At 35.7% G+C, this 11,532-nt stretch overlaps 1 protein-coding gene across 2 annotated transcripts; it reads right to left on the bottom strand.

Moving 5' to 3' along the window:
* Positions 1 to 1,687: 1,687 nt before the first annotated feature.
* On the bottom strand, positions 1,688 to 5,588 carry LOC149177098 (putative LRR receptor-like serine/threonine-protein kinase At3g47570). 2 transcript variants are annotated; one of them, XR_016258724.1, is made up of 2 exons: positions 2,764 to 5,588; positions 1,688 to 2,667 (listed from the first exon to the last, which is right to left on the bottom strand). XR_016258724.1 is itself a non-coding variant. In XM_089423287.1 (2 exons), exons 1-2 carry the CDS (start codon positions 3,365 to 3,367, stop codon positions 2,534 to 2,536), a joined length of 738 nt encoding a protein of 245 aa, XP_089279413.1. In that variant the 5' UTR covers positions 3,368 to 4,958; the 3' UTR covers positions 1,701 to 2,533. The 2 variants fall into 2 exon arrangements, 1 of the variants encoding a protein (XP_089279413.1); XM_089423287.1 differs by having other exon boundaries at positions 1,701 to 2,667; positions 2,764 to 4,958.
* Positions 5,589 to 11,532: the final 5,944 nt, after the last annotated feature.

Genomic DNA, 11,532 nt, shown 5'->3' with positions numbered 1-11,532 from the left:
AAAAATCAAATCCTTACCATCCATCTTTTATTTCATAATAACTAAATTAAAATTTTGCAAAACCTATTTTAAATAAAAATTCAATTAAAATAAAACTACAATTTACATCCGGATGGTAATTCAATTAAAATCTTTAGAATCTACATATCACATTTTCTTCCACTGCTTGAAATTGAGGGAAGATTGCATGTTTATTCAACATACCACACTTCTGGGTTACAAATCTGGAAGAATTAATTTCTCAGTGTACTGCATGTCCTGCTGAGGATTCTGCAACACCTTTATATACAATTTGGGAGATCTGGAATGCTAAGAATAAATACATATTTGAAGGCATTCCAATTAACACAAACAGAATCTGCCACAAAGTGATCACTTGGGTGGGTGCTTCTCCTTCACCTACATATTCAAATCGGAACTTGGTAAAGATTAGATTTTCTCCTACAATCAATCTGCCAGCAGGATGGTTCGATGGAGCTTCACAAAAGAAAAGTTCTCAAGCCGGACAACAATATCAGTTACATCCTACACTGGACTGGAGGTCCTGGCACCAACATTATAGCAGAAACCATGGCTCTTTGGGGGCTTCTCTGGTTTGCCAACATTATAGCAGAAACCATGGCTCTTTGGGGGCTTCTCTGGTTTGCCAAAAAAAACAGTTGAACAACATTAATATTTATGGAAATTCACAATCCCTCATTAGAGGTATTCTGGGTCACAATACATTCCATCCACCTCTACTTGCTAGATGAATACAACCAGTATTGGCCTCCCTTAACTTCCTATTCTATGAAACATGTATTCAGAAAGTTCAATGTGGAAGTGGACAAACGGTCCAAAATAGGCTTTCTGGGGTAATATAGGATCATACATTTCAAACTCACAGTAGATCAGCTCATTCTAACGAGAGCAGTCTGCCATATTAATACTTTCTGGAGCTCAGGTTTTCCCACTTTTGAATATCTTCTAGCGAGATCAGTCTGCCATATTAATACTTTCTGGAACTCAGGTTTTCCCATTTTTGAATATCTTTTGTGTAGAGACAATCAGTATTACAGTCTTTTTATCTGGATATTTGCTACTAGTACAAGTACATGGATTACATGCATTATCGCGTTTCGGCACTCTGCGGTTTTTGATATAATTGCTATGTATGTATTGGGCATTTAATATTAATAGAAGCCAAAAATTCAATTACAATGAAGATGAAATTATATCTTATTTAATTGTAGCAATTGATTCATCCCAGCGATAGGGTGAGTGGCTACCAGCTTGTGTCAACAATTACAGTATGAATATAATTCAGTTATAATAAATACTAATTTATAACTTGCCCTGCCTGTCCTAATTGAATCAACAACAATGTTTGACGGTCCATGATCTAGTCGTTTTTTCTCTTCATGATTAGCTTCATATTATCTCCGTTGGAATCTTTGTGATTTAAAATTTGGCCACCTCAAACAATGAAGGAGACTGGGTGTCGATTAGCATTCCAACACGCTTAAAGTGATTAAACCTAATTTTGATATTATGTTGAAACACTAAATCCATGAATACAAGCTCAAGCTCCAGTCCATTGAACTACACTGATGCTCACATTTTCTCCTTTTGTGAATCGTCGTGTGCCATGCGCGCAAGATGCGGCCATGAACTCGAATATATACCATGCCCGTTTGCTTACTCAGTGTGAGCTTTGAATGTTCATATCTCCTTTTCACTCTCATTTTATGGTATAACTTGTTAAACAAACTTAATAGAATTCCAACCTAACAAACCATATTTAATTCCACCATAATTATAAAAGGTTTATAATCCTTGGCAGGCACTTCATAGGCAGTGAGACAAGTTTAAACCAATGACGAACTGTTAGAAAATTCTTACATAAAACAAAACTTAAAAACGAATGACCGGGATTTCAAACAAATTCGAAGTAGCATAGCTTACTTCACAATATAGTCAAAGTTTCCGAAGCATAATATATTAGATGGAATCAACAAGCTCAAGTTATTTCAATGTTTTAGTCACACAGGTACAAGTTTATTTCATTTAGTATGAGATGGAATTAACAGGTCTACATCATTTCATGTTTTGGTCACACAGGTATATACAATATAATAGAATGTTCAAACATGGTTACACAACTACTTACAATACATTATGTACATTGGTACACAATTACTTACAATACATTAGAATGATGAACTGTCACTGTTGCCAGCAATGTTGCTAGTAGCACTTGTACCAGCCTTGTTGGCACCGTTACTTGAACTGCCCAATAATTTTTCATATGATATTTGATTTGAATTGGAGTCCAGGGTAGCTTCAAGAAAAGTGTTTCGAATGCTTTTTAATGTGTCTACAACATCCATCATATTAAGTCTTCTCTGAGGGGATAGTTGTGTGCATAGCAAACCCATTCTTATGAGCTGACCCAGGCACATTAGCTTTTTATCTTCTTCAGTAGTATTTGTGTTACTAGTTTTCAATAGACTTCTGTCTACCACTTCTTTTAGTTGATTTTGAAAACCATCACTCACTCATTTTTCAAATCCATTCCTTCTACAAACAGGCTATGGGTGGGTTTCTTTCTGGTGAGCATCTCCAATAGCACTATTCCATAACTATAGACATCACCTTTTGTTGTGACCTGCCCTCCTTGTTCATATTCTATATTTTCACAGACAGGGTTAAGTTTTAATTTTCACAATTTTCAATAAAAATAGAAAACTAAAGACAAAATATGTTATCTAGTTCAAATTATACCTGGAGGAATGTAGCCTACAGATCCTTTGAGTGCATTTGTAGAAATGGACGTTGATTCCTTGGAATTTGCAAAACATATGGTAGCAATTCCAAAGTCTATTATATATGCTGTGAGATCATCCCCAAGAAGCACATTGTTGGGTTTTAGATCACAATGAATCACTTGCATGAAACAATGATGATGGAGATATGCCAAACCATGTGCAATGTCTATTGCTATATTCAACCTCTGAATCAAACTCAAAGCACTTGAACCTTCTTCACCATTGGGATATAACCACTTTTCTAAGCTTCCGTTTTCCATGAACGGAAATATTAAAGCTTTGAAATCCAGGTCTGAATAACAAGTTATAATTTTAATCAAATTCCTGTGTCGAACTCTACTCAAAACATTGCACTCTCTCTCAAAACTCTTATTTGCCCCTTCATTTTCCAAACTGAGAACCTTAACTGCTACAATTTTGCCATCATACATAACCCCTTTGTACACTTTACCAAAACTCCCAACCCCCAACAAGTTGGAGTCACTAAATTCATCTATTGCAGTGGCAAGCTCCCTATAAGAAATTCTTTGGTGACCCACTTTTAAGGATACTAGAGCCATTAGTCTCTTGTGATTACGTCTCCACAAGATACCAAAAACAAACACAATATAGCAATAGCTGTAACTGCTCCAATAGATACGATAACTCTTTCCACATGAAAATGACTTTTATGTTCACTAGTAGAGCAGGGTGGCAATCTTACCCAACTTCCACATAAACCCACATTTCCCATAAATGCAGAGGCATCAAGCTTTTTGAAAATTCCATCTTCCATCTTTAGGGACTTCTCCTGATAACTGGTTAAAAGAAAAATTTAAGTAGAAGAGTGTTTTGAGTTTCTTCAAGGACATGGGTATTTCACCTGATAAATTGTTAAAAGAGAAATCCATGAAATAAAGGTTTTGAAGTTCACCAAGTGAAACTGTAATATGACCTTCAAGTGCATTGCTCGAAAGATCTAGAACTTGAACCATAATCATTCCGCAGAGTTCTGAAGGTATTTTTCCCTCTAATAAATTGTTTGAAATCTTGAAACCCATAGCCAAATTTACAAGACCTCCAATCTCTCGAGGTATGCGCCCCCTGAGCATGTTATATGAGAGGTCTAAATGTAACAACTTCACACATTTCCCTAAAGTTGCAGGTATAGTACCTGATAACTGGTTCTTATTGAGATTTAAATATGCTAGCTGCTGGAGGTAGGCAACGGATTTGGGGATTCTTCCAGTGAGATTATTTCCCCCGACAGATAGGATCCCTAGACATTTGAGTTCGCCGATTTCCATTGGGATGTTTCCATGTAGATTGTTGGAACTCAGAAATAACCTCTCCAACTTTTGAAGCCTATTAACTGAAGAAGGAATTGCTCCGGTAAAATGATTCGCCTCTAAGACCAGCCAAGTTAAACTAGTTAGGTTTCCAATATGCGGAGGTATTTCGCCTGTTATATCATTGTAACCCAAGTCAAGGATACTCGTGCTTCTAGAGAGCTGGCCAATAGAAGGAGACAAACATCCTGTGAGATTATTAGAGTGTAAAATGAGTTCCCGTAGGGAGGAACAGTTACTTAGAGCAGTAAAAATGGGCAAGCTCGTGGTACTGCCACTAATCAGTTGATTATAACCTAAGCGAAGCCGCTGGAGTTTGGTCAACTTAGCCAACTCCATGGGCACTACCCCGCTGAGCTGATTTGCCCCGAATTCGATGACTTGAAGCTTCGTACAATTGAACAAGGTAGCGGGAATGCTTCCACTCAAATGATTACCATACAGATATAATCCTATCAATTGGGTGTGCCTAGTACACAATTCCGATGGAATGTGTCCAGTCAAATGATTCTTACTTAAAGTCAATTCTTGAAGATGTGTGCAGTTTGAAAAGGAAGAAGGAATTTGCCCTGTCAGACTGTTATTCCGAACAATGAAGCTGCGGAGAAAACTCCGAGTACACAAATCGGAGGGAAGGCGCCCATGAAGGTTGTTATTTTGCAAATTTATGTAGACCAAAGAAGACATGTTTCCCAAACAGGCAGGAACTGTACCCGACAAATGGTTGTATCCTGAGTCATAGTTTTGTAAATTGGAAAGAACGCACAGCTCTGAGGGAATGTTTCCTCTGAGATGGTTTCCGGACAAAGTTGTTAAACTACGACATCCCCCAGAGTTGGTGGAATGGAACCTTGGAGTTGATTCATATTGAGGAGAAGGTCATGTAAACGAAAGAGGTTTCCCAACTGATAGGGAATGGGACCATGAAAATTGTTATGGCTAAGGTCAAGTTTTACTAGAAACGAGAGATTGCCAAGAAGAGGAGTGACTGTACCTTCTAATTCCATGCCCGAAACATTTAGGTACACCACCCTGTGCCCGCTGCATCTGATACTTGTCCACTCGCATGCTGAAACATTTGATTTCCAGTTGGTGGGTAATGCCTGGGAGGGATTATAAGTCCTGATTGCAGACATGAATCCAAGCATAGCCTCTTGGTCGGTAGCATTGCTTATATGAGCACTGGAACGATTAGATAATCGAACGGTGGCAAACCCAAAGGGAATGACAAAGAGGAAAAAATAAACGAGTAATAGAAACATTCTCACTGCACAAACGAAAAGAGAAGGAATGTAACAGATCTCCATCACCTCCTGCAAGAGAATAAAATTTTCAAGGATAAGGAAGGGTCGCAGGTTCTTGATCGATATATATAAAGTGAGTATATCTCTGGAGGTGGAGGCGAACTACACTGTAAGGCGATATTGACCGTCCCATTCAACAACAGGTGTGTCGCAAGTTGCAACACACTATTCAGTACGAGGTCCTCCCTGAGAAGAAATTCAGAGTTAATAAAGCAGATTTCATTTTGACTGCAGTCACCGTCACATATGGGCTGAAAAGAAAGGCATTGGGTTAAATTAGAGGCCCGTATACTCGTTTTTTCTTTTCTTTTTTACACGTTAAATATTATTGGTACGTGCCTATTGAAAATTGCAAACAATAGAAACTATGCTATTGGGTTTTTGAATGCTATGACAGTACCATCACCATCCCATGCCATATGGGGATCACCATCCCGATCCAAGTCAGCCAGCAATGAATGCGATTACCTACCCTTAGTCGGCAGCAATGAATGCACCATTCCCACCTGCACGGGTTAAATTTGACGGGTAACCCTACCTATCGGAGAAATTTTTTTATGACGGTTTTATTTTTAAAGAGCCCTTCACATGACTTTTAATATTTATTTTTACCTGCATAATATTTTTCCTATATTTTTACTGAGCGGTTTCCCACGGAAAATGTGGATGACGGCAGATTGCTCCAGGGGCTGAAACCTATGCAAATCGACTCTGATTATTCAAGAGACGGTGCTGCCTTTTCATCTTCAATGTCTGGTAGTCATTACTTTAACAATAAGGTATTCCTACAAGAAGGTATTTAATGTGTGGCAATTTTGGATTAAGTTATTTTGGGCTTTCCATCGAAAATTTGTCCCATTAATGTACAGGATAACAAAAAAAAATTGAACCATTAAAGTACTATGCAACTTTAGCTAAATTTCCATATTTTTATTAACGTTGTTTGGCAACTTTAGCTAACACTTTTCGATTATCTTGGCCCGTTTTGAAGAATTTCTGATGGTTATCGACCATGGTTTCTTTTTCTTAAAACTTAATTTTCGGGTTTTCTTGGGAATAATCAAGCTTAATATAGTTCTCGGGAATAATCAGCGTTAATAGTTCGTTGTATAGGTTAAATATAACGATTTTACATTTCAGGCTTTTGCATCTGGTGATAAAATTTTTACTTAAATTATAACTTCATAATTTTTAATTATTTAAATTACGCTTTTAATATAAAATATATTCAATACTTACATATATAAATTTTGTTGTTAAAATGATCAAAATAGAAATCAAGAAAAAACATGTGTCCGTCGTAGTTGCGGAGCATCGGGTTAAAATATATTCAATACTTACATATATAAATTTTGTTGTTAAAATGATCAAAATAGAAATCAAGAAAAAACATGCGTCCGTCGTAGTTGCAGAGCATCGGGTTAAGTGCATGGGAGTGAGGAAATGGCAAGGGCTAACCAGTGTGTCATAGGGCATTAAATGCCCGAGTAAATGCATGTTTTATAACAAAATATAATATAACGCACGTGGTGATTACATAAATTAAAAATAAAAACGGTGTGTTATTTTGTTATAGAGCATGCATGTACCCGGGCATTTAATGCCCTATAGCAAGCTGGTTAGCCTTTGCCGTAAAGAAATAATTATAAAAAATGATAAAAACTGTAATCGTCACTGGGCTAAAGCAATCAATGCACTAACCTAAGTCAATTACCCTCCCATAACATGTGTCATATATAAAGTGAAACTTTTAAATTTTTTATATGCCCATCAAAATGACGGTTTTATAAAAATCAGCAAGTTAAGAATTACGTGTTTATTTTGCAATAAACCGTATTTTACGGATAAAAAGGCCAAAAAACGGGTAAACGGTCGTCAATTTTAAAGCCGGCTCGCCTGCGATTACTCGCCCTTTAGACCATGGCGTAATCTCCCATGCTTTACCCTTTTATTTTACATATTTAGGGCGAACAGGGGAGTTATTTTTTTTCATTTTTGCTTATCTGTGTATGGGCATTGGGCGAGCACATGTCGTTTCCCTTTTGCAGTCTGACGGGATATTGCATACTTAGTGAAGGAGCAGAAAGATATCAACAAGGGATATTCGACATTGTTTTCTGTATCTTGCGCTGTTCTCAGATCTGCACAGATAAGTTTAAGAAATTCATATATATATGTGTTTCTGGTTAGTAGACCTAAATGAAACGCTTCCAGAGCCGCCGGTTCCGTGCAGCTTCGTGTCGCTGAAGTTCTTTGTGAGTCTGCCACTCGGTCCTCTAATCTTGACAATATAATCTTGAACATATTAATTAAGGACCAACAAAATAGGGTAGTGACGACTTACATAAGACCGTGATCTTCATCGATCCCTCTCAGCTCAAAATCTTAAAGGGAAACAAAGATTATTAAAAAAATTAAGATGCTTCAAGCGAAAGCTGCTTGCAGTTGTCCATTAAAAAGTCCATAGGTGAACTTTTAATTGGAGAATTGTGCTGTGGAGAAGTAAGGATCATACATCATTCCAGCATAAATTATATCAAGTGAGGTTATAGTTATTGTACAAGTCTAAAGCTAACAAATTCCAAAGCAACTCATGTTAAGGTGAGGCTATAGTTATTGTAGACGTTTAAAGCTAGAAAATTCCAAAGCACATGCATTGGGCTCAAATTCCATGAGAAACATTGCCCATCATGTTTAGCATGAGCTAGATGCCAGGATGCATATACAGTGATGAGATATGTAATTTGGGTCTTCATAGGAATATATAATTCTTTTAGTTGGTCCTTGTTTGACTAGTAGACTAGCATTGGTATTATTACATGTAAGCCACTTATATGTTGCAATTTTAGGTTCAAGGTGGACAGAAGTGAATTATTATTAGGCAAGCATGTATTATTAAAATATTTCAACATTTCAATAGTTATACTCCATTCGCAGAAGCTTTTGTAGTTCAAGATTCACAAAAGCTAAACAATATTTTTGAAGCATGAAAAAGATCTAGTTGCGCAGGAGTTTCCTATGTTGTTTTTTGTCTGTTGGCTACGAGTCAAACACTCTTTACTAGTTTCTACTTTCTATAATGGTTTACCCATAATTGGCTGAGTTGAGTATCCTTCTAAACCATCTTCATAATAGTTTCAGTTTTCTTTGCATATAGTTTTAGTTTTCCTGGGCTACTAAGCTAAACTTTTGAGGGTATAATCATAACTATGCTTGGCTTTCAATTTTATGTTAAGTGTGTGTATATTTATTACTTATCGTAATTTACCTTCAAAATACAAGCATTATCATAGATATAACTCTTCAACGCACATAACTCATTCTTATCACCATTTAATCTCTCCACTCAATATAACTCATTCTTATCACCATTTGATCTCTCCACCCTCTGATGTAGTTTTTAAAGGTTCTCCAGTCTCAAACATATTAAGTTTCTTCAAAAGTCAATACTATACATGATTGGTCTCTAGAATCTCTTGCCAACTCTTTTTGTGTTTGATATGCATCTGTGCATCTATCTGCAATTTCAATATTCTTATTTTATAGCCTACTGCAAATTGGCGTTCCACATAGAATAGGATCTATGGGATGGATTAAAAGGTTACTGCAAATTGGCGTTCCACATAGAATAGGATCTATGGGATGGATTAAAAGGTTACAACAAGGTTGGCGCAATCAATTATGCACCATACCTATCATTTTCTTCATGGTTGTTTCTATGTGCTATGTATAAACCGTCAATTCTCATGTTTTGAAGTTCCAAAACATCCTTAATATAAAACTTTAGATTAAAGTGTAAACAAACTATGCAATCTATTCAAACATTATACTTTATTGAGTGTTTTTTCCCTTCCATACTTTGATGTATATATAACATTTGGTATCATATGCATCTCATCTTTGACTTCTCCTTGCTTTCAAGGATAGAGCTCTTCTTTTTTAATTTTACAGTGTAATTTCAAGCCTCTCCTGCACTACATCATGGGAATTCACTTGTGTGTTACTTGCATTGGAAACTTAATAACAACATTTAGTACCATATGCATATGATCTTCAACTTCCCTTTGCTTGTAAGAAGAGATGTTATTTTTCTTTAAAACTACTAAACACTGGCAATTTTACCATGTAATTTCAAGCCTCCAGTTGTGCAGCATGGGAATCCAGTTGTGTGTTACCTGTATTGAAAACTCAATGACATTATATCTCTACCATATTGGGTTGCATGCTTTTTCAATTTAATTTAATTTAATTTGGCCTAATTTTGCATGTGAATTTGTTATGATTTTGGTTTCAAAGATGCATATCTACTCATATTTATCTAGATACATTCAATTTATAATACACATTTGTGAAAATAACTGTGAGATTAGATATAATTTTGTTTATTTAATTGAAGACTATATATTTGTGAATGAAAGCTTATAGCTAGCCTCTTAAGAGAAATGAAGTGACATCTTTTTCAATTTGTTTTGCTATTTTTCACAAGTCACATAACTTAATTAGTAAAGGAGTAAGTGGTCCATAATCCACACATATTTTTACTAACCAAAGCATTTTTACTTCATTAGCATTTGGACTAGGAACTGAGTGTTATTAAAGAAAGGGAGTAGCCTCTGCTTCCCTTGCATCTTTTGGACGATCCTGGGCTTACATTTGAAACCTTTCTCAAAGCACTTGGTTTTCCATCTCCCTTTTTAGGCTCACATAGTGTAATAGGAAGGTAGTAAGTGGCCCATCAACCACACATTATTTTATTTGTAGGTAAGGAACAAACATAACTTAGTGTAAGTAGGGGATTTTGTAAAGGATCATTGTATATCCACATCACTTCACACTTTTTATGTTCACTTTGTCACGTACACACACAGTGCACTACACACACTAAGCTACTCTATACTTTGAACAAAGGGCATCAAGTTTCAAGAGCTTTTGTACATAGTTTATTTGAGCTTACTTTTTCACACCATAAGTGAAGGAAGACACCTAAAATCAATCATAACTTTAAAAAACTAAATTTCCCCACAGCGGCCATAAAATAATTTATAGTTTAGGTTATCACTGTTGGGGGTAGGCATCCAATAAGCCGCCATGGTCATGTTACATTTTGAAACATAAAAGTTGTCTTTTAGGGTGCTTCAAATCCTTCAATCATCCCATGGAAAAGACTACATGGGCATCACAAAGACCCGATTCAGAGGGGGTTCATCTTAAGCTCATTGTGTGTGGTACTATATGGGGCTACCCGACTTGTATAGTGCTTAGTATTGATCATCGATTACCAAGAAGCTAAAGACTCAACTACCCTCGTGGGACGAAGGTATCTTATTGGCCAAATTTTAGGGCATCTTTCCCTATAGGTGGAGGTGCGGGAAGCAATAAAGCCTCATTCATTATCGTGGTTGATTCTTTTGGTTGCTAGAAGCGTCACTAGTTCTTTTGAGATGTAGCCCCAACACCCGTCATAAAAGATATCTTCGCAAGACCCAACTACTTTGAGAGTGGAAAGGACAAATAGGTCTTCATGGGTCTTCATAGGATCTTTTATCATACCCAAAACAAACTAAAACCATTTTATTGTTTGATTGATCACATAGCTTAACTTAAAGGGAAAGTAACAATTTATTTTTCACTTTGTTTTATGTATGTAATTTTTTTCATATACATATCCCTCGCCTCACCACAAAAGAGACACACAATCCATTTAAGAATACATAAATACCTTACTTTTTCATATTAAGAATAATAAGACAATGATACCCGAAACATTACAATTCCCGTTTTACCTAAATATACATTAAAATAAATTCTACAAATAAAAATTGAAACGAAATATTTAAGTTTACCAACAAAATATTTTTAAATAATAAAAATAATTAATCAAATTATAATTAATTAAGAAAATTGAAACCATTAACTATATTTCATTCACTATAATTATAAATTCTAATTACTTATAAATAATGTTTCCTTTTTGTCCATTAACTATTGTGGAAATGTAATTACAATTGTAAAATATACTATTATTATTACCAAAATTTAATAATTTAATCAAATTCAAATGATCCAATAAAAATGAAAAGAAGTGTAAACTTA

This window comes from Pinus tabuliformis, chromosome 4_1 (assembly GCF_031772625.1).
Source record: "Pinus tabuliformis cultivar Carrire ecotype Pingquan chromosome 4_1, CPIR1, whole genome shotgun sequence".
Classification (NCBI taxonomy): domain Eukaryota; kingdom Viridiplantae; phylum Streptophyta; class Pinopsida; order Pinales; family Pinaceae; genus Pinus; species Pinus tabuliformis.
Note: the sequence above shows the minus strand (reverse complement) of the source record. Positions and strands in the feature narration are given on the sequence as shown.